The sequence below is a fragment of the Megalopta genalis genome, chromosome 2 (assembly GCF_051020955.1).
Source record: "Megalopta genalis isolate 19385.01 chromosome 2, iyMegGena1_principal, whole genome shotgun sequence".
Taxonomy (NCBI): Eukaryota; Metazoa; Arthropoda; class Insecta; order Hymenoptera; family Halictidae; genus Megalopta; species Megalopta genalis.
In genome coordinates, this window is record NC_135014.1 from 17,347,902 (window position 1) to 17,368,038 (window position 20,137).

General features: G+C 40.0%; 1 protein-coding gene across 7 annotated transcripts in view; it reads left to right on the top strand.

Moving 5' to 3' along the window:
* Positions 1-20,137, top strand: part of LOC117219212 (G-protein coupled receptor dmsr-1) — a 96,782-nt gene that overhangs the window by 47,179 nt on the left and 29,466 nt on the right. For all 7 annotated transcript variants that reach the window (XM_076518623.1, XM_033468164.2, XM_033468165.2 and 4 more), the window contains exon 2: positions 10,482-14,097. In XM_076518623.1, coding sequence (XP_076374738.1) covers positions 13,508-14,097 — 590 coding nt within the window. In that variant the 5' untranslated portion in view covers positions 10,482-13,507. The remainder of the gene's footprint in view (positions 1-10,481; positions 14,098-20,137) is intronic.

The following is a 20,137-nucleotide window of genomic DNA, read 5'->3' on the forward strand; positions in this document are numbered from 1 at the left end:
TCATAACACGCCAGCGAAACATTTAACTCTGCCCCGATTTTTGTTCTAAACCAGCGCGCGCGCGCGAGGATCTGTCCGTCTCTTTAAAAATTTCGAGCGAAAACAAGTCGAACAAGCCGAACACACTCGGCTGTCACTTCTCCTCGGGGCGCATAGTGAGGCGAAGTGACGAAGTTGTGTCGAAGGTAGCCCTCCTACAACATGGCATCCTATAACACGGTTTCGCTCTAACACGATAGAATAAATTGCGGAAACCCTCGTATAGCACTGCAACTTATAACACTGTTTCGCTCTAACATGACAAGAAAATTTGCGAAGACCTTTGTACAACACTGTACTTCTATGGATAACGTGATTTTTGTTCGACATATTTAAAAACTAAATTACCTTAAAATAATGACGGGAAGAAATAATGGACTATAGTGCCTTTGCGGGAAAATATAATTACTATAATTAAGGTTATATATTGGGTTGGCAACTAAGTAATTGCCGATTTCAGTTATAGATGTCTTTCACTCCCATTTGTATGATATCCGTAAATGTTATATTATAAAATTATTATTATTATTATTATGTTAAGGTTACATTAAATGAAAATAATACTTCTTGTTTTCTTTTTCATTTTGTGTTATACATACATTTGTATTTTTAATAAAAGTTAAGTTGCTTATAAGAAATTTTAAAAAATGCTTGTTCTTAATAAGTTTTCTCTACGTAATCTTCTCTTTTGTACCGACTCTGGGTCTCATATAAGACGGTTTCACACAACGCGGCATTCTCTAGGAACCTATCTACCGTGTTATAAGAGAGTTACCTGTAGTTGAACAGCTCTGTCACGTTTTTAACATAAATTTAACATAAATTTATTATATCACAATTTAACATAAATTTTCAAGATTAAAAAATGTTCACACCACATTCTTCCTATTTTTCCCCTATCCCACAACTTCTCAGCTTTAACGTAAAAAATCTCATCGTTTTAATTCCACTTTTTCAAAAGTTCTTTGATTTTGACACAACTTCGTCACTCTGTGCCATTGTTGGGTGCGGGAGGTCAAGGAAAAATACCGGGAACCTCCTATCGGCTCCAGTATTTCCTACAATTACGGTAAAGACCCTCGATTCTCCAACGGCTCTGTATTTTAAGGAGAAAATACCTCCGCGACCGTGGCGAGCGAAAAACTGCATCGTGTTGCGGCATCGCTAAACTAAACGAAAGTAATGTCTGCGCGAGGGTAGTTTTTCATCGGCGTCTTATAGAAATGTTGGGAAGTCAGCGGAGTCGGGTCTGCGGAGTTTAATGCGCTTCTAAATTGCCCTTCGACTAATGAGGCTCAGCGTGATGTGATTTTCTAATAAGGTCTCCGTTTAAGGCGAGAGGGAACTAAAATGAGGAGAGGTGAAAATTTGTCAATCTCGGCATGCAGACTTTCCATGTTTCTTTTTTTTATTATTTTTCTTCTTCTTCTTCTTCTTATTATTATTATTATATTATATTATTATATAATATATATAAAGAAATATATTATTATATTATTAATATTTATATATTAATATAAATATATAATATAAAATAATATATATTATTACTATTTTATTAAATATATTATTATTATTATTATTATTATTATTATTATTATTATTATTATTATTATTATTATTATTATTATTATTACTATTATTATTACTATTATCATATTTTATTTAGAACTAGCTTTGTAGAACCAACTCGCAGATTTGATGAGTGTGTGACGAACACAGCGATGGGTACGGCGCTGCATAATACAGGGTGTCCCAAAAATGTCTCGTAATCCAGAAATCGGGGGTTCTTGATGTCACTTGAAGTAACTTTTTCGTTAACGAAAATGCAATCCGCGGCTTTGTTTATGCGTTATTAGCGCATACTGGAAACAATGTAGCCTTTCGCACTCAAATGGCGACTCGGTGGCACCCCTCTTTACAGTGATTTTTGCATTATTAAATCGGTTTATATTTAAAAGCTTCGTTCAATCAATCAAGTTAGCTCAATCTCATATACATGCGACACGAAAAATAATACAAAATCTAAATGCTTCACGTTCGAAGGAATAATTTCGCTTTGAAGCTGAAATTGCTTCGATTGAAAACGATTAATATTTCGTTTTAATCTAGACTTTAAACTGCCGGCGTTGATTCGAAAGTCTCTAATTGAAATCTTTCTACCGTTCATTTTCAATCTTGTACGACAGAAACCATTATTTCGTGCGCAAATCGAAATTGGCATTCGCGGAGTTCAAAATTAAAGCTGCGAAATAATTAAAATTGCTCCGGGAAATTGTTGTAACGCGCGTCCACTGCGTTTTGTAGTGCGCGGCACGGTACGCTCGTGCACGGCACGGTAACATTTTGAACACAGTTGCGAATTTGCTGATTGAGGCCAGTCCAAAGTTATGATCCACCGGCGGGAATCGAATTCGAAAGCAGTTTCGTTTGAACCATTTTCGGCGAAACTTTTGGTTAGATTATCGAGTGGTCGCTTTAACTGTTTCGGTAGTAAGTCTTCTTTGGTGGTTGCCGTTTTAAACGACTTTAACGTTGCACGCGAAAAGTTCGGCCCTCGAAACTTCGTGCTGCGAATTCGAAGCTCGCGTCACGTTCGCGGAGTCGCCGGGAACGGTTCGCGCCCGACGCTGTTTCCTATTGCTTTAGCTGCTCCTTTCTATCGCTTTAGCTGTTGTTACTGCGACTGGAGCAGAACAATGCGAATTTGAATCCTATCGGGGCGCAAAATGCTACGGCAGGACGCTGTTGAATAGAATTTTTATTCTGATATTAGATCGTCGCATAAACTCTACTGTGTCGTCGAGTACTCAAAACACCAGAACTTTGCGAAAACAATTATTTGATTATCATTCAATTGTTGTCTCATTTGTCACTTTTGCACGATTAATTTTCTTAACTTCTCGCGCTGGAAAATTAATAGCCGCTTGTGACGAATGAAACAATTGTTTACAAGATTACCAGCTTGATGAAGATCTTCGTTTTAATAATCTCGTACAGTAAGATGCATAATATACAATGCAATGTGACGTTTGTTGTATGTCCAACTAGTTTCGCTATTTATTTGTTATCTAGTTCTTCACGAAAAACGATATGCGTACTACGCCATTCCAGAGCGAAAGATTAAGCAGAATATACGTTTTCGGATGATCGTTGTTGAAATTACTCTTTCTGTTGAATTATAGAGAACTGTCCTGAAAATGTCGAGAAAGTCTTGTCATTCTTACAAAGTCGTTTTTAGTGCTCGGCAGTTTTAGCGTTAAAAATTGAACAACGTGAAACAAATGTGATGGAATGTGTGCGGTTTGAGAGGATGGCCTCTCTTCACTATTTCATAAGGTTCATGGACCGATAAGCAGACAACTGGGAATTCAGAGGAACAGGCCGTGAAACATGAGTCCGATAATTAGTACAATGTACATCGTGGATCATTCGCAACAGTGAATGTGAAAGATGACAGGCAGAAACAGACGAAAACAACGCTTCAAGTTTCGATTTAAATCTACAAAGTGTCCCAAAATTATGGTACCACCGAGAAATGGGGGATTCCTGAGGTCATTTGAAGGAACTTTTTCTTCAGCGAAAATGCAATTCGCGGCTTTGTTTACGAGTTATTAACGAAAAACACTGACCAATGAGAGATCGCACACGCCTAACGCCCCGCCCTCGCGACCACTGCCGCTGTGTCATAAGACCGGCGCGACGTTGCATTGACCGCTAAGATGGAACGCCGGCCGCACTCGCTCTCCAATTGGACCGTGTTTATTGTTAATGACTCGTAAACAAAGCCGCGGATTGCATTTTCGCTAAGGAAAAAGTTACTTCAAATGGCCTCAGGAACCCCTCATTTCCCGGAAGTACCATAATTTTGGGACACTGCATAAAATTAAAATTTAAACTCTTGTGCGATATCTACGGAAAATTTATGTTCCCATAGAACTCTAGCTTCTCCCCATGCAATAATGTTCCTTAATTCTTTAGTAACTCTAAAAACCATAAAACTGTTTTAGTCAATGTCTAAAATGCATTTGTCATCGTCTAGTAGTCTAAAAAAAATTCAAGTCATTCAGTTCACTTTTAAAATAGTTAAAAAAGGTGCACGAACACTTTTGTGGGCAAGTATATATGTACATCGGAGTTTCTTCAGCGTCAAAATGGCTGCCTTTTGCGTCGAGCAGGATTAACCGTGCCGATTCGTCAGGAATTAAAGTTTAACGAGAACTATCGAACGGCGATACTAATTATCGGGTTCATGTTTCACGGCTTCTTCCTCTGTACAGATGAATTTCCAGTTGCCTGCTTTTCGGTCTCTGAACTTTATGAAATAGTTAAGAAAGGCCATCATTTCAAACCACGCACGTTCCGTCACATTTATTTCGCGTTGTTCAACTTTTAATGCTAAAACTGCTAAGCACTAAAAACGACCGACATGTGTTACTTTGTAAGAATGACAAGACTTTTTCGACATTTTCAGGACAATTCTCTACACATAATTCAACAGAAAGAGTTCCTGTAATTTCTCAACAATTTCTGATGAAAAATTGTGAAACTGGAATTATCATTACTGAATAAGATTGCAAACGTTATCCTCGGATTATTAACAAATTAATCTGTGGCCACAACACGTTCAAAGGCCATGCGTGCCTGGATGGTAATTATACATCATGCTTTTGATTAGCAACACCTATCGCACTCGATTGGAAGTATTTGCACGTAAAATCTCCATTCGAATTCAATTTTCAAACCGATCGCATTCAAGCATTCAAAGGCGATGTTTTATTCACCGTCTCCGCTCTCAGCTGCTGTTTGATTATGCGAAATATCTCTCCACAACATACTTCGAAAGTTATTAAATAACGTAATGTAGTATGCAACGCGTGCAAAACCGCGCATGCGTTGTTACTTTAGCGATACCCAGCGTTCGCGGGACATTAATTAAAACTTTATGTTATAATATTATTGGGTTCGAGTGGAAGCAAATTTTTGGATGCATAAATTAACTCGCTATGCGTTTATTGTCTTCCGTGATAAATTACACAACCGCCGATATTTCCTGAAGTTCTGTATCAATAAACTTGTCAATTTTGAGTTATTAATTAATCGACATTTCTTTCATTCGACTGTGAAAATTCGAGGAAAGTGAACATCTACGTTAAGAAAAGTTATCGGTTATTAAACAAGTGTTGCCGTGATTATTATTTGTCGGAGGCATAAGAGAGTCCCTGAAACAGTTTCAGACAAAAAGGAACCGCACACTTTTTTTCCATCTGCAATCGAGTTTTGTCGTGAAATAGACCCATTTCTCTCCCAAGAGGAGAAAACAGGATTAACGTCATCGTCCTTGCAGCATAATGCGCCTCAGTCGAAGCAGAGAAACATTTCCGCGGCCACCTACACAAAGCAGACAACCTAAATGGTTCTCAGACGATAAACGCTCGAGATCATTACTGAAAATGTGACAGCAAGCCCCAAAACGAGTCTCTGAACTTCAAGAAACTTCTCCGGGAACAAAACTTTCCCCGATTTCTGTCTAACGAGACAACTTCGCGCTTGAAATTCGAGATTACAGCAACGAGAACACCCTGCTGTAAAACTTTTTTTTAGGTAAAAGTCTCCCGTTTGTTTTTTTTTTGCAACAGAACTTCAGGATCCAACCTCAGCGAAGCCTTTGATCTCGCGAAAATTGTTTGTTTCAAGCTTCGGGAACGAGTTTCACATTCACTTAACATTTTCCAGCTTCTGGAAGCTGAAAGAGTCGGGATTAATCAAAATGATTGCGTTTGTGCAACAGTTAACCCACTTGTCGCGCGAAAAGCAATTAAACATAATTGTCATCAATTATTTTAGCATTATTTCAATGCTTAAAGCTACTTTGTAGTTGCCACTCTGATGTGATAAATTCTTTTTATGTGATAAGCGAATAATTAGGTTTGCATCTGAAATATCCTTATTATTATTATTATTTTATTTATTTTATTTATATTATCTTTTTTCGAGACATCATGATCTCCTTCACGGTTTCAAATAGGACCTCTCCTTTTTAACAATAAGTAGTTTACTGTTAAGTTTATATATAAGTTAAGTTAAGTTAAGTTTATGTATAAGTTTATTTAGACACTCTCTGTAGACACTGTATTTATTTAGACCCTCCGCTATTTTTATTAACAAAAACTGTGGAACAGATGAATTATGGCGGGCTCGGTAGGTTTAGCGTTAAACATCTACAATAAGAATCCTTTTCATTAAGGATTCCACGATTATAATTATTGAAGATCATACCAGGTCAGAGTATATTTTATTTTAAAACAGAATACATTTATTTATCACCGGTGCAAATTGGAGTAAACGTACGAAGGTCCTTGAATGTTATTGCGTGTTTAAATTTCTCTGGTCGTAACCTTGAATTATCATGATTAATTACAGGGTGTCCCAAAAATTTCTCCCAATCTAGAAATGGGAGGTTCCTGAGGTCATTTGAAGTAACTTTTTCCTTAGCGAAAATGCAATCCGCGGCTTCGTTTACGAGTTATTAACGAAAAACCCTGACCAATAAGAGGCGAGCTCGGCTGGCGAGCCAACGAGCGCACGAAGCCCAGTTCCGCTCATTGACTCGGCCGCCTCGCGCCAGCTGATCTCGCCTCTCATTGGTCACGGCTTTTCGCCAATATCTCGTAAACGAAGCCTCGGATTGCATTTTCGCTAAGGAAAAAGTTTCTTCAAATCACCTCAGCGACCCCCCATTTCCGTATTACGAGACATTTTTAGGACATCCTGTATAGTCACCGAATTTCCAATGAAAAGGATTATCGTCGCACGTATCGAAAATGGGCTGGTCTCGTGTAGAAAAAGAAGGAGATCTAAAAAGTTACCGAAAAGATAACATGGAAGCAAATATCTTTTGGGAAACAACAAAGATATTCAAGACGAAGCACACAAAAACTTCAGTAATTCATGAAACGGGAATTCAATTCGAGGAACATGGAGGAGACTATTGTTCGAAATAGTTCCTCTTCGATATAATACTGTAATATATTCAGTTCGTCAGCGAGAAAAGAGAAACTTCCTTGGTAAAACCGGATTTGCATCTGTAGGCAGTGGAAACCCGACGCTGGGAATGAGAGTAGCACGCCTTGGGCTTGAGGATCTTCATAATATAGGTGTCCCTGGTGTCTCTTCGAGAGATCATTGTAACATCTCGGTGGAACGGCGTGTCACAGACTGTTTCGAAGTTCCTCCCTTCGAAAACAGCGGAATAATGCGGGCACAGCAGACGTCATTAACCGTCGCACATTCCCGTTTCCGGATTGTTACACAAGGAGGTCCCTAACTATTGTTCCAACACCACCGTGATAAACGCGTTGGTGATCGCATCGTGTAGAGTGTAGAGCCAACAATAGATTATCACATTACATCGAATTAGATTAAACAATTTTTCTGGTGAAACGAGGATGCGGAAGTCTTTGTGAAGAACGCAGTACTTTTTTATTGAGGAACTTTGGATCTTGGAACTGGGAATAGCATTAGAGTGAAGGCACCTAATATGAGACCCATGTTTCTTTTTTATATCATAATTTTCAATTATTAATATATAATCATAATTTTCAATTATTAATATATAATCATAATTTTCAATTATTAATATATAATCATAATTTTCAATTATAAATATAATACGTTCTTTTGCAAGCTACTGGAAAATGCGGGAAAAGATCCCGCTAGAGATCCTCACGTTAGACAGCTTGACTAGTTTAAAGAATTATAATACGTTGTAATCAATTTCAATCGTCCTCGAAGAAGTCCTTGAAGGTCCTTGTGCAATTCGATGAAAGATACTTCTTGATTGAAACAATTTGAATCTTGGAGCTATGAATAACTCCAGCGAAAAGACCAGTTCATTGCAGCGAAAATGCAGAAATCTCAGATTTATTCTATCATCCACTTTACAGTGTATCCTAAAATCCTTCAGCAAAATGTCGTAGGGAATGTTCGCGTTAAAAGCGTGCACCTTGGTACTGCGGACAGCATTGTCGACTTGGTCTAAAAGCGAAAGCCATTATAAATTTAGATTAAAGACGAGAATTGTTTGGAATTGTTTTTCTTTCTCGTAGAGTCGTCAAGAAGAATGGCGTAAGAGATTTTGTTATGAAGAAGGCTCGCGACCTCGGAACTTTGAACGTAAAAACGTCGTGAAGTTGGGAGTTCGAGTCCCGTATCACCTATTTCTTACATCCCGGCCCCTTTTTTCTCGTTTTTTCCCCCTCAAAGAAAGAATTCCCGGAGCTTTTATAGACGGTAAACAGTGAAGCTTCAAGGTTTATTCTTTCAGCCGGCAGCGTGCGGTTTTTCTGTGAATGAAAACTCTGTGGGAAAGGAATCCCTGGTTGCAGTAAGCTTCTTCATTTGGACGTCATGGACGACCGAACACGCTCCAACCAAATTCTCTATGCGAGTTTAACATCCCTTTTCGAAGTCCGCAGGAGTACTCTTGAAACTGGACCGAATATCGGGTCGCAGATACGATTGAATACGCAATTTTCTACTTCGACAGAAACAATAGACCTCGTTCCGCTGTTAGCAACACTTCACTTGCTGCGAGTTTATTTCCAGTGATAATATAACGTGTATAGATATTATTTTGTCCTTTTAAATTGGAATAAATTTCTAACCTCTTGCCATTGATATTTAAGCGTTCAAGTAAATTTAAGCACGCGATAAATTTTCTTTTCCTTCTTAGAAATGATTGCAATCGAAAAATTTCTGATCGCGGTAACTGCGAAGAAAATGGTATGTCAAGGGGTTCATAGGGGGTTAAAGGGATTATTTATAGATATTATTCTGTCCTTTTAAATTGGAATAAAATTCTAATCTCTTGCCATTGATATTTAAGCACGCGATAAATTTTCTTTTCCTCCTAAGAAATGATTGCAATCGAAAAATTTCTGATCGCGGTAACTGCGAAGAAAATGGTATGTCAAGGGGTTAATAGGGGGTGAAAGGGCTTTGCAATGACTGAGATATATCCGAAGCTTGATAAGTGTATTTTAAACAATAATTTTAATTAATTTAATCCGTAATTAATTACGGATACAGTTGTTATCGCTTTTTCGAACGATAACGATGATCTTTTAATATTTTAACTGACACGAAGCCACGAAACGACCAAAAACAGCAGCAGTAGAAGCAGGGTTCTTTGTTAGAATTTTCGGTTAAAAGGACTCTGGGTATCCTTGCCATCAAATCGAAAATCGATTCGCAGTCTAAACAAAAAGAAAAGAAAACAATTTGCCGCCGTGGAACATCTGCAATATTTTTCGCGTTGTTGTCAGTACTAGCAAAGGTATTCGGTTGCCATGCTTTCTGTGTTTCGACCGGTGCAACTGATGCGGTGCAACGCAGACGTTTGACAGGACAAACAAAATTCGGAAAAACTGGCAAACCAGTGAGCCGTGATGAACGAGTAACTCCAACAGAAACTGTTCTATGCCAGAATGATTTCAATTTCGAATACCTTGGTGGTGATTTGTCCTATTTTTTTATTAGTCAAAACTCCAGTTAGTTTTGGGAAGAATGAAAATATCTACTTTTTCTCGAAACTAAGTAGCAAATAGATGTACAGTGGCCCACAAAAATGTTCGTGCACCTTCTAAAACGCAATAACTTTTTTAAAACCAGGCTGAGTGACTTGAACTTTTTTCAGATGATAGCGAGACTGGTTTACTAGTCGATGGCCAAAATACTTTTTTTAAATATTGATACAACCTGCAAAGACAAAAAGAAATAAAATTCTCTCGCTTTTTAACTTTTTGATGCTGACAATTCGATCGAAATTGCTTCACGTTGCTATGAGTTACAACAAATTGAAAGTAGGCTCAGATAAAAAAGTTGAAAAACAAGAGTCATTTATCTTTTTTTGTCATTCCAAGTAATAGCTAAATTTAAAAAACGCCATTTCAGCCATCATCTAGTAGACCAGTCCCTCTATCACCTAAAAACAAATTCAAATCATTTACTTGAGTTTTAAAAATGTTACTACGTTTTAGAAGATGTACGAACACTTTTGTGAGCCGCTGTATTTAATCTGTTCGTTGTGAGACAACTTTCCAATCCTATGTACCATTAAAAATTAGTATGTCATTAATAACCTTGACATGACCTTCAACTGACCTGCTGCAAAATACAGTACTCCAAGAAGCGCCCGATTTCGCGTATAATTCGACCTATAATTCGTGGCAAATGGATGAGCCAGTCAGCGTGTCGATAAATTCAAGGGACAATGAGACGATGGATCATTTTATTCAGTATGCCAGAGCCCACCGGTCTCGAATAAATCTCCGGAGCCACGGGGTTCCCAATTTAGAATCCTCTCGCGGGATGACTGCCCCGACACTCTTATTAGTATTTCCTGCAACCACGGCTGATTGAACGCAAACAATCTTTTCCAGGTCCGGCCCCGGGGGAGCATCCTCTCAGCGGCCAGAGGAGCGTAGAAGAGGGTTCGCGGTGGTCCACCCGAAACTCGGTAATCTCCACCGCATCAGAGGTGTGGGACAAACGGCGTTGTCCGTCGGATAGAGGATCCTGAGAAGGTGGAGGAAGCGGTCGTAGACGGAATCGATCCTCGAAGGTTACGAACGTCGCGCCTCGTGGCCGTCTCAATCCGTCACGAGTTGTCTTTGATGCGTCGACCGTGTCCTATGGGATTACCGACACCAGGACCCGATGGAACGGTAGCGCCATGGTATCCTGCGTTAAGAAGATCACCGGCTAACGTGAGAAACTCTCTATCCTCGAATGGGACGAACGCTGCCACCGGCATCTAGATTATTTGAGATAAAGTGAAATACAAGGTGAAAGCTCATTTGAGGATCTCGGAAAGAAGTTCGCCGAGGTTCGTCTTCGATCGGTCTCCACGTTATTTGATTAATTTTGAGGATTAAAGACATGGGTCGAAACAGATCGGAAAGTATAAAGCGTTGAAGACTGTTTCTCGTCAGCCTGGACTATTAATTCTTGTCTGCTAGATTTCACCTCGACGCTCAAAATTTATCGATTCCTAGTCAAGCTACACAATAGATTAAAAAATTTAAATATCGGCCGAGAATTGACAGTGCTTGGGTCAACATTGAACCTCCACTACCCTAGCTGGTGTAGCTGCATATTCAAAGAAGAAATTAGGAAACAGATTGAGAACTTAGAACTTGGTTCCAAACTGACCCGGACACCGCGCTGCATACTATGTAACAGATTAAAGTATTAAGATTAATCTAATAGATTAAAGAATTAGAATATTGTATGACACTTGATTATGCTTGGGCGAGCATTGACTCTGTATATCGAAGACTCCCAGCTAGATCATCGTGCAAGGAATTAGAAAATCAAGTTTCAATGGTAATAACAAAACTGACCTAGCTACCTGTTAGATTAAGAAGTCTGAATGTTCAATAAAAGAATTGAAAGAGGTTCTAACCTGGCCCAGCCGACCATCAAAAAGTTAACGTTGCCTCGCGTATCGACATCTGAACGACGCCTTGCCGAACCGTTTTCTGGACAGTCTAAAAACTGAACCAACCAAGAATCTATTATCGATTCCTCGCTTTCGCAAGAATAGCAACTCCCTGTGACGCATCGGCCGAAACAAATCAGTGCATTGATTGGCAGGACCGATATAACTAGCTCGAGGCTGGTTTATGGAAATGCGGGAGTCCCGCATCTCGCGGTTGCGAAGCCGCGCGCGGTATGCGTCTGATGGAGATTTTTCTGGATCACGGGATAGAGCGGAGTGACTCGAACAGAGACGCTAAACGAATCGTCGGTATTAAATTAGTCGGCGGGAATGCAGATCGTCGGATTAGGGGACGGCAAGGGACACGGGAAACGAGCTGGAAACATCAATAACCGCGCGCGGGATAACATCCGGGAGGACGTTGTTGGGAGGAGTTATTCCCGGAGAGTTCTTCAAGGTCTAGGGTCTCCTGACGAGCTGCGAGCGAGGGAAACTTTCGCCGCGAAACTTTCACGAGAGGAGGGTGCGCCGGCTGTGCTGTGCGTGCAGGAAAATAGAAAAACTTCGGAAGGACACACGGAGAAAACACACCTTGAGGAGAGAGAGCGGAATGCATCCCCGGCGCGTCGTAAGTTGCGCGTGGCACGAACTTCCGCCGCGAAGTAATTCGCCGTGACGTCGAGCAGATTTGTGTCGGCCACGAGAGGACAGGTACACCGGCGCTGGGAGTAATAAGGAAAACGCGCTCGGCCCTGAAGAGGTGCACACGCCCAAAGTACCGCGCCAGGATATTGCGGGACGATTCGATATCGGGATCATTGATCCCGAAGGAAGAATGCAATTCCTCGGGGAACGATCGAACGACATGCAAAACGTGACCTAGTCTCCAGTCTATCGCAAGACGTATCCGTTCGGCTGGATCCTGAAGATTGTTACGCCGCATCTGCTCCTGTCCAATAAGGAAAGCGTTCGGGAAGGATCTCCGAGCGAGCTTTCGCGTAAGGACGTAATTAGAGTTGTAAGAATAGGCGCGATTGATAGCGACTCTCTGCTCCGCCAGCCGGACGATCCTTCGAGCTTAGATGCTGACGAAGATGTAGGCGAAAGATGAGCAACGTTGGTGCAGCAAAAGTTTTGTAGGAACGTTGCTACAACATTTGATGTATGGAGAATCGTTGACCTAAGAACTAAGATTCAGGATTTACATTCTCACTCTCTTTCCCTTATTCTTCAAGTTCGGTGAATGAACCCTGGCATTTTATCGTGATGTTGTCGAGTGAAGGTTCGATGGAGGATGAAGTTGGTCTGGGTTAAAGAATATCGATTGAATCACGAGGAGACTGCCAAAGTGAATTGACTGCACGTCCAGTGAACAGTGTACAGATCGATATTTTTGTGCTCGATGCCCTAATCCTACACCATTCAGCCACGAAACATCGGTGGTAGATGAATTCTGAAAGGAATAAATCGATGTAACGTAAGGAAGAGTATTGGTGAAATCAAGAATGAAATGAAATAGCGACTCATCTTCCTCGATAAACAGGCTGAGCTACAGGATAGAGATTTGTATGCTCTCTGTCTGATCCTTGAATCCCGTTGCGTAAATCCGATCATTCTACTCCAACAGCGTCAGAGGAAGAAGAAGGATTCTAAGAGGAATAAATTGAGCCAGGATCAAGTTGACTGCATCTAGTCTACCACCTTTCACCCTTCTCGATGAAGAGGCTAAAGTTTAGGATAAGGATTTCCATGCTTCCGCTCTGAATCTTGAATAGGTTGATCCGAGAAAGCATTGTTTGCACCAGGCAGAAAATGGAACAGCAACTCATTCTTCCCGGTTAGCAGACGAAACTTTAAGACAGAGATTCCCATGCTCTCAGGAAGAAGAGAAGAAGAAGAGGGAACGATCGCCGAAGTAACAAATTGGTTCAGAAGGAGGATGCGTCGTTCGGATCCCAGGATGCGATGCTCCGTCACGTCCTCGGCGAGTACGCTTGGCGCCGTGTTCATCTGAACGCAACCCTGCTGCATCTGAGGTCGCTGATCCGTCGCGTGACAATGAACCACTTGGAAAATTACACCGACCTGTTCCATAAGTGGAACATCACCGACGAGGACATCGATTATGTGAACAACTACAATTTCGAGAACCTGACCACGCAGAAGACGACCGTCGAGACATCCGGCTGCTACTGCAACGGGACCGTCAGGAATCTCACCGTCGAGTACAAGAATTATCACGGATACGTGGCGCTTATCGTTTGCTTGTTCGGCACATTGGCGAACATGCTGAACATCGTGGTTTTGACCAGAAAGAACATGGTCGCCGCGTCGATCAACAAGATTCTGACCGGTCTGGCGACCGCTGACATGCTGGTCATGTTGGAGTACATACCGTTCGCCATTTACAAGTACATCGTGCTGCCCAAGAGGCCCATTTTCCCGTACGGATGGGCCGTGTTCGTGCTGTTCCATATGCACTTCACGCAGCTGCTGCACACCATCAGCATCGCCATCACCCTCACTCTCGCTATTTGGAGGTACATCGCTATCAGGTGAGTGGGACCTATTACAGATGAATAGAAATTACACATCTGCTGCAACAATAATATAGAATTTGTTGTTTTTTTTTTTTGAAAAATCGATGCAAGTTTCATTGTGACACTGTTGCATCATTTCATCGATTCGACGCGTGTGTACATGATGTGCAAGATATTGGAAGTTTAAATGTAAATTCTAACTTGTACAATGTTGTAAAGGTAATGTATTGTTCTTTCTGAACTGTTCATTTGTTTATTATATGAAGTATTGTTAGAAGTCGTGATTTTTATTATTTTGATAATGTTCGCGAGTCTTATTTAATCGTTTATACTTTTTGTTCTTCTTTATAATCGAGAAACTGCTGAAAGTGTAACTGTGTGCAAGTCACAAGACTCAATTTCATGTGCGCAGAGTGCATCAAGTCATATAAAATGCAAATACTGTAGATTTGAAAAATTATTTTGGATTTAGAGTTAAAATGGTTTCGAGTGCCATTTTCTATTTGTTTCTTTTTTTTATAATAATAACATCTTAGCGAATAATTCTTGATTCTTGATTTAAAGGCTTTCACGACCTTGGACACGAAACATCAAAGCTATTTTTGACCGACTTTGTACCGGCTGGTGATCTACAGTGCATCTAAACTGATCCACTGCATAAGAGGACCTACACGATCACACGTGGTTCGAACTGGAGAATAATAAAGTCATTACCTACCGTAGATTGGATTACAAACAGATTAAACGCAGCCTAACTTGATCAGGAGCTAAATTCGATCCGCAGCCCGAAGTAACCTAATCGGACTCTCGCGTTGTCGGGTCTGAATGTTCGTGGTATCGATTATTCGGTCAGTTTCTGACACCGAACATTGTAACCGACACCTGTGCACCCGTCGAATGCAACGTTCTGAAGACGGAAACTACGCACATAAGTGTCAGGCTTTCGATTCTTAAAGAAATCTTGCTCAATTACGAGATCCAAAAAGAATGATCTTCGAAAATTTTCTTCTCAAAAACGGCAAAACTTCGTTCGTAAAATGTTTTCGTAATTTGAAGCAGTGTATTTTATAAGAGTGTATATATATATATATATATATATATATATATATATATATATATATATATAATAGAAATATTTTTAAACAGAAAAGTTATGGTAGTTAGAAACAGGTAGTTTTAAACTTATAATAAACTTTTATATATAACTTTTATATATTATATTTTATATATATTAAAAGTTATATATATATATATATATATTAAAAGTTATATATATATATATATATATATATATATATATAACTTTTCTGTTTAAAACTACCTGTTTCTAACTACCATAACTTTCCTGTTTAAAAATATCCCAATTTCGCAATTACCGATTTCGAAAAGCTCTGCCGAAATGACAATACATATTCTTGAAATTGATTAGAAACGAATGCAATGAGACGTCCGCCATTTTGTCACCAATCAACATATCAAAAGATCCATTAGTCGATCATGGCACAACTGTTACCAAATTTTCAATCACAGATAAAAAAATCCTCGTATTTTTAACGCGACCTCCAGAAGGACAAGCATAATTTTACAATCGATAAATATTTTTAAGCATAACAATTCTAAGCCACTCCCTGAGATAAGTCATTGAAAATACGAAAACATTTTCTCGATAAAGTTTCACAACTCTCGAGAAATAAATTCCTAAAGATCAATAACACTCCGGCCATCCAACCAGGCACGATCCCTTAATTACAGTTCCAATAACCAACCACACGTCGACATTAACCGAGCGTCGGAAGGTGTCCGTGTATTAGGTACATACATGACATAATACGGTATAAAGTAGTCGTCGCTAATAAAACGCCACATTGAACATTGATTAACCGTCGCAATTCCCCGTGAAATCTCATTCAGCCCTTTGACTGGACAGTGTATCCTCTCTGCTCGACGAATCGGACGGGAACGGATCGGAGGAACTGCGATACATAGCGAACGCTGTTCACGGGACACTTTCATTAAACAGAAAATCGTAATACGTTCCGAAGACTCTTTGAGCTCCTGCAAAGCTGAAACAATTTTTTTGTTTGAATCGCTTGCCCCTGAATATTTTGCTGCATACTTATAATAACCGAATCTATATGGAGAGCCGATGTCGTATATCAAAGGGAATACTCGAAGTCCTTAACAAATTTAAATGGTTTCGAAAATTGCTGAGAATTTTATAGTTAATTAGGAAGCTTCGCGCTTAAGGGTGAAGCATAAAAGCGAAGAGGAAAATTACTTCGATATACGACTTTGTAACTAACCGACGACAGACCTTTATTAACTGCAAGAGTCTAAGGAATCTTTAACACTCATACTTTTTTAAAAGCTCGAGAAATTGCTTCAACGTTTCCTAACCAATTCTCGTAAGTTTTCCGTTACTTTACCATTTATGAAACATTATAAAATGTGGCTGTAATAAAACCCGCGTAAAATTCTCCTGCGACAAATTACGAGCGACATCATCATCCTACATTATGCAGAAAAAAAGTACCCGGGACTTGGAGATAAAACACGGACTACTCATTTATTCATGAAAATCGGTTTTGTCGCCATCGAAATAAGCTCGATCCGAAGCAATACACATGCGCCAACGCTTCTCCCAGTCATCGAAACATTATTCAAACGACTGCGAAGGTATAGCTTTCAATTCCTACGAATTCTCTTTTATGGCTACAATCGACTCAAAATGGTAATTTGAGATTGCGAAATAGGATAAGATCATGCCTGGCCACATCCGGTGAATATGATGCTCGATGAGTCATAGCGATTCTTGAATTTTTCATCAAAAATTCCTCGTATCAAGATCGACGTGTGAGACGCAACATCAAACCCTTACACTGCAATAACTAGTCGGATTCCTGATCCAAATTTCATGCATGATCTGCTAAGTATGAATGTTATTCATTTCTTCGAAATGGAAACCAAATTTTACTCTTCTGTTACCAAAGTCTAGGAACGAAAGTAAACGCAATTGTGAAAGTTGTGAATCAACGTAGTTGTAAAAAAGATCGTTAAAAAAATGGCCGAACACGCTTAAGGTCGACTCACATAAACATCTGCTGCAAACACAAACTCCAGCGTCACAACTAGAGCGGACACGGAAATAAGTTATGCAAGGAGTGGGGATAGGTGACGTGTGCACAGTGGCGTGGCGCGTCGACCGCATGAACATTATACAATGCAGTTTCAAAGTTGAACGTGGATTTGTTCGTTTAAAGTGCGAGAGCGACTTCGCCCTGATGCACTGGTATCCAATAGATTATACAGTAATTTCTCCCAGAAATGTTTGAAGCTGGAATCGAAACACGCAGATCTCAGAATATGTACTAAGTCGCGCTAAGACGCGATTCGTTTTTATAAAAATTCAAGTCGATATACGTTAATATGAATGCAGTAATTTCTCCTTAATTCGCTGCTCAGATTGCACACATCACAAGCCTTGCGGTTCGTTTTTATAGTTACCGATTCTCAATAACTATAAAGAATAAGACGCAAGGCTTAAATAATCGTATCTTCCCTTCCCGAATTATCCATTTTTGTGCTCAATCTGTACATAGTAATGCTAGAATAAAAACGATGATGATTTTTCATTTCTAACTTCTTGCCACGATTCGAAGGCAATTCGGAGGCCGCATGCCACGATCCGAAGGCAATTCAGAGGCAACATGCCACGATTCGACGGAGATTGGTCACGTACCTTGTAGCTCGCCGGTTTTTCTTATCTGACACACGCCCATTTTGTGTTGTGTTCCGGGAATTCGCAACACACGCTCGACCGACTCCGTCGGCCCTTAGCATCGACGTAGCGATAAATTACATAGGCGTAGGACTAGCACAAAAAAATTCACAGGAACCCGAAATTTGACATTTCCTGGAGAAATTACTGTAATGCTGAACTATGATAGCGACGGGTCATAGAGCCTCTGTCTCGTCGTAGAAGTAGACCCGCCACGTCGCTGTGCGGGACTCACGCGCATGAGTCGCCTATCCCACTCTTTGCGTAACTTATTTTCCTGCTCGCACTGGTCGCAACAAAGTCCGGTGATGTTTACTTAGATACAAAAAAATGCATCAATACATGCATCGCGGGTCCCTTTTTTACATAATGTAAATCGCAAGGACAACGGGTGTTTATTAAAGCAATTTCATGCATGTATACAACAAGTACGGAACAGTGGAATCGTGAAAGGAATATCTTTGGTCTTTGACGAGGCGGCGAGAATTTTCGAAAAGCGCAATTTAAATTCCGCCTTTGATTTAGTGAATTACTTTCGGACGATTCTCGAGAATCTCCGGCTGGTATCAGTGATTGGAAAATTCTCGTCTGGCCTGCAGTTTCACCGTTCCGCGACTTCTGCTGTCATTAGAAAAACACATTAACGGAATAACTGATTCCCTTTCACGGGCTTCGATCGTCCACGCGGGCCGCGTGCTCAGCAATTAAAGGTCAGCTGGAATCCTTTAAATAAAACATGAAACGTTCGTTCGTGGTCCTCGGTGCCACAGTTCACCGTCGGTGGAATTCCTTTAACGACATACTCTGCGAGAAAGCGTTGAAAGGAACCGGTCGATGCAATATCCTCGGTTAACATGATGTCCTCTGCGCTGTTAGTTCCTTTGTCCGATTTTTACGAGCCGGAACACTTTTATATCGATTAGAATTTGCCTGGAGACTGTCTTTTTCGAGCACCGAGCTACAGTGATAACACACACACACACAGGTGAACAGGGCAGGTAAACTCACAGATAGACCAACATAGGCAAGAAGCTCACATACATACGTAAGGGTCAACCGCAGAAGTTTCTTCAGTTTGTTAAATCGTGGCATCAGCAAAAGATAACGCGTTCGCGGTGATCGGTGGTATTTTACTTGCTGTAGAACACCACAAAGAACAATAAATTACTAATTACGAATTAATAGAATATTAATTTGTTTGATTAGCACACCTTTCGATTTCTTTAATTTATTTACTAATTCGGTCATGATGATCTCTCTCTCTCTCTCTCTCTCTCTCTTTGTGCAGCAGAGACAAGATTCTGATTTATACAGGGTGTCCAAAAATGTCTCGCAATCCAGAAATTGGGGATACCTGAGATCATTTGAAGTAACTTTTTCCTTAGCGAAAATGCAATCCGCAGCTTTGTTTACGAATTATTAACGAAAAACAGTGACCAATAAGAGGCGAGATCAAGTGGCGCCAGACGGCCGAGCCAATGAGTTTCGTGTGCTCGTTGGCTGGGCCGCCTAGCGCTAGGCGAGCTCGTCTCTCATTGGTCAGTGTTTTCCGTTAATAACTCGTAAATAAAGCCGCGGATTGCATTTTCGCTGAGGAAGAAGTTACTTCGAATGACCTTAAGAATCCCCCATATCCAGATTGCGAGACATTTTTGGGACGTCCTGTATTGTATATCCATTAAATGACCGACCAACTTGTAATTAAAAATGTTTTAACGATTTGATATTAATCCAGTTAATTAGCCTTGATTAATGATCTAAATTAATGATAATTGATCTACTCATCTAAATTAATTAGATCAGAATAGTTGAAGATATCCCGATTTGCGGATTGCGAAACATATATTTTTGGGACACCCTGTATACCTCAATGAGATCTTCGATATCTTTATTACGCTTACGGTTTGATGACATTTTTAAACGAACCACAAACGATAACTAAAGCTATATATAATAATAACAAGCTCCACGCACACGTTTTCGTACGACAAAGAATATCGAGATAGATTGATCGTGAAATTTTCAATGACTTACTTTTATTTACTGTATCATTTTATTAAATGTTCAAAATGGCGTCCTTCTATTGCGATGCATTGTTTAAAACGTGTGTTTTCTTTTTCACGATTACATACTATTTTCTTGCATTTCAAGCCCTCGATGCATAGTAACTACGATTTAAATTGCGTAACCATCTCTGTTTACCGCTTGGGAATCGTTTATCTAGGGTTATTGTGGATTACAGTAGCCGAGCCTTGGGTAAACCAGGTTTCGGTTAGG